We start from the raw sequence: 2,265 nt of genomic DNA, 5'->3' as shown, positions 1-2,265 counted from the left end.
ATCGTAGGTATTATAAGGATAGTAAATGACGAATTTCCCTTGTTTATTGAAGGCACACTCCTTCCCTATTATCTACTCCTGATCAGCATCCTTCATGTCGCTCTATCCTGCATAGCATTATTGAGCTCTTCGATGGTCAGCCCGGTACCCTTTTTTAGCAACATATATGTGTAGCGTGCGGCATAGCTTTATGTGTGGGAAGGGAAGACAGGCACCGGCTCTATCGGATGCACGTAGCTTTACTAATGCCATGAACATAGCTATACAAACGCCATATGCATAGTACATCTGTCATGACATCACCACTGGTGGCACCTAGTGGCGCTTCTTAAATACTCCAAATTGAGTGCGACAGCCTGTATATCTGCGTGCGGGCTTACGTGGTTATCACATAGCTATGTTCATGAATACGTTTGTAATATGTCACTAATTGCATGAACGGTGACTCACCGAGTAGATAAATGAATATAAGGATAGCTGGGAAGACGACTTCTCTGCACACAGCTGCTCATACCTCTTCAGCAACGCTAGAATGTCACCTGAAACAAGTGAACAACTGATATAACGGCTCGTCGATGCTCCATACTGCTTGAGCAACCGCAAGAATGAAGCAAGTGAATAAGGGACATAAACCCCGCATGTATACAACCAACACGTGAATTTCAATAGTCGATTTTCCTGCATATATATCCTGTTATAGTTGCTGTTAGTTAGTTAGTTATAGTCCAGATAGTTGCTGCTAGGTGGCGCACCTGTGGTCGCTCGGCGCCGCTGCAGGAAGCGATACATCTCCCAGATGCTGTCTCGCAGCGCGGTGTCACCAAAGGTGAAGTAGCAGAGGTCACGACCTGCCTGCGCCGCCGCCATCAGCTGTATGAGACCTGCGGCGAAGAAGGTGAGCGTGCATCAGCTAACGCCATGGTAACGCCATGGTAACGCGATGGTGACGCGATGGTAACGTGGTGGTAATGCCATGGTAATGCTGTGGTAATACCATGGTAACATTGCGGTAATGTCATGGTAACGCTGCAGTAACGCCATGGTAACACTGCAGTGATGCCATGGTAATGCTTCGGTAATACCATGGTAACACTGCAGAAATGCCATGGTAACGCCACGGTGGTGGCAGGGTAACGTCACAGTGATGCTACAGTAATGCCACGGCAATTAATGCGATAACATTGCAGCAGCGGGACCTAGGGAGAGCTTGTGCCACGCTGGAAAAGTGGTACACGGGTTCGCTGTGCCCACCGACTGACATCAGATTGGATTTTGTAGCTAGAACCGTTTTTCCCAAGATATAGAAGATGACATGGCGATCGCCACATTTTACTGCACCCAAACCCTCATCTGCACCGCACAGACCACGCCCCCCCCCCTGTGTCCACGCCCGCGCAACCTACTCACTCTTCAGGTGCGGGTCACCACGGAATGCCCCGCATCCCCAGTTGCCCGTGGCGACGGCCGGCAGATGGCGCTGCGGTGCGCCTCGCGAGTGAAAGCCGACGTAAGCTTTGTTGAGTTCGCGCGTCACGGAGGCGAGGCAGTACTGGGACGACGGCTGGCTGTAGTGAAGGGCGTCCATAGCAACCACCTCCACCAACCTCCGCCCCCACGCATCCCTGCATGACAGGCAAGGCCACAATAGGCACACTGAGCACTAACAATGTTAATGGGGTTAGCCGCTAGCTTTGTCAGCAGGTGGCGCAGCGGGAGTTAGAGGTGTTACAACGATTGCGCAATCAACCGGAAAGATACAGGAATCACGAATAGCCGATCGTATCGTCATAGCGATATAACCAAGTTAAAATGATGCTTCAATAATATCTGCCAGGCATCACTTCAGAGAGGCCTGACTATACTAGCAACGTTTTAAGTTAAATTGATATATCGAAAAATAGCTTTATAACAATATTATTAAGCTCATTTTAACCTTTGAGTTGCAGTAGTTTTCTTGCGTATTCCCATGCAGTCTAGAATTATAAAAAAGCAACTTTAGTGTATCATGACAGTAAGTTATCGCTACATCGAGTCAGTATCCCATAATTATAAATATGCGACAATGGCATGTGCGCAACGTCAGTCGTAATGTGGTAAATTAATCGATGCCAGGTTCTCTAGTACGAGGTACGCAAGTACCTTGTACAGTACTTTGCATATAATCACGCGGCATTACATTCTTACATGATTCTTATATTGCTTATATCCTTCAAGACTTAGCTTGGCCTCAGTCTATACGCCCCTCACTACGTTGCCGACCGCGAC

The 2,265-nt window shown here is 48.2% G+C and overlaps 1 protein-coding gene across 1 annotated transcript in view; it reads right to left on the bottom strand.

The window, feature by feature from the left end:
• Nucleotides 1-1,660, bottom strand: part of LOC106817656 (poly(ADP-ribose) glycohydrolase-like) — a gene marked incomplete at its 5' end in the record, with an annotated part of 3,996 nt that extends 2,336 nt beyond the window's left edge. The window contains 3 exons of the mRNA XM_014822343.1: nucleotides 451-539; nucleotides 753-881; nucleotides 1,408-1,660. Of these exons, the coding sequence (XP_014677829.1) occupies nucleotides 451-539; nucleotides 753-881; nucleotides 1,408-1,660 (471 nt within the window). The remainder of the gene's footprint in view (nucleotides 1-450; nucleotides 540-752; nucleotides 882-1,407) is intronic.
• Nucleotides 1,661-2,265: the final 605 nt, after the last annotated feature.

This window comes from Priapulus caudatus, unplaced genomic scaffold, assembly GCF_000485595.1.
Source record: "Priapulus caudatus unplaced genomic scaffold, Priapulus_caudatus-5.0.1 Scaffold1817, whole genome shotgun sequence".
NCBI lineage: Eukaryota > Metazoa > Priapulida > Priapulimorpha > Priapulimorphida > Priapulidae > Priapulus > Priapulus caudatus.
The sequence above is the reverse complement of the archived record's forward strand: the minus strand, read 5'-3'. Positions and strand labels throughout refer to the sequence as shown.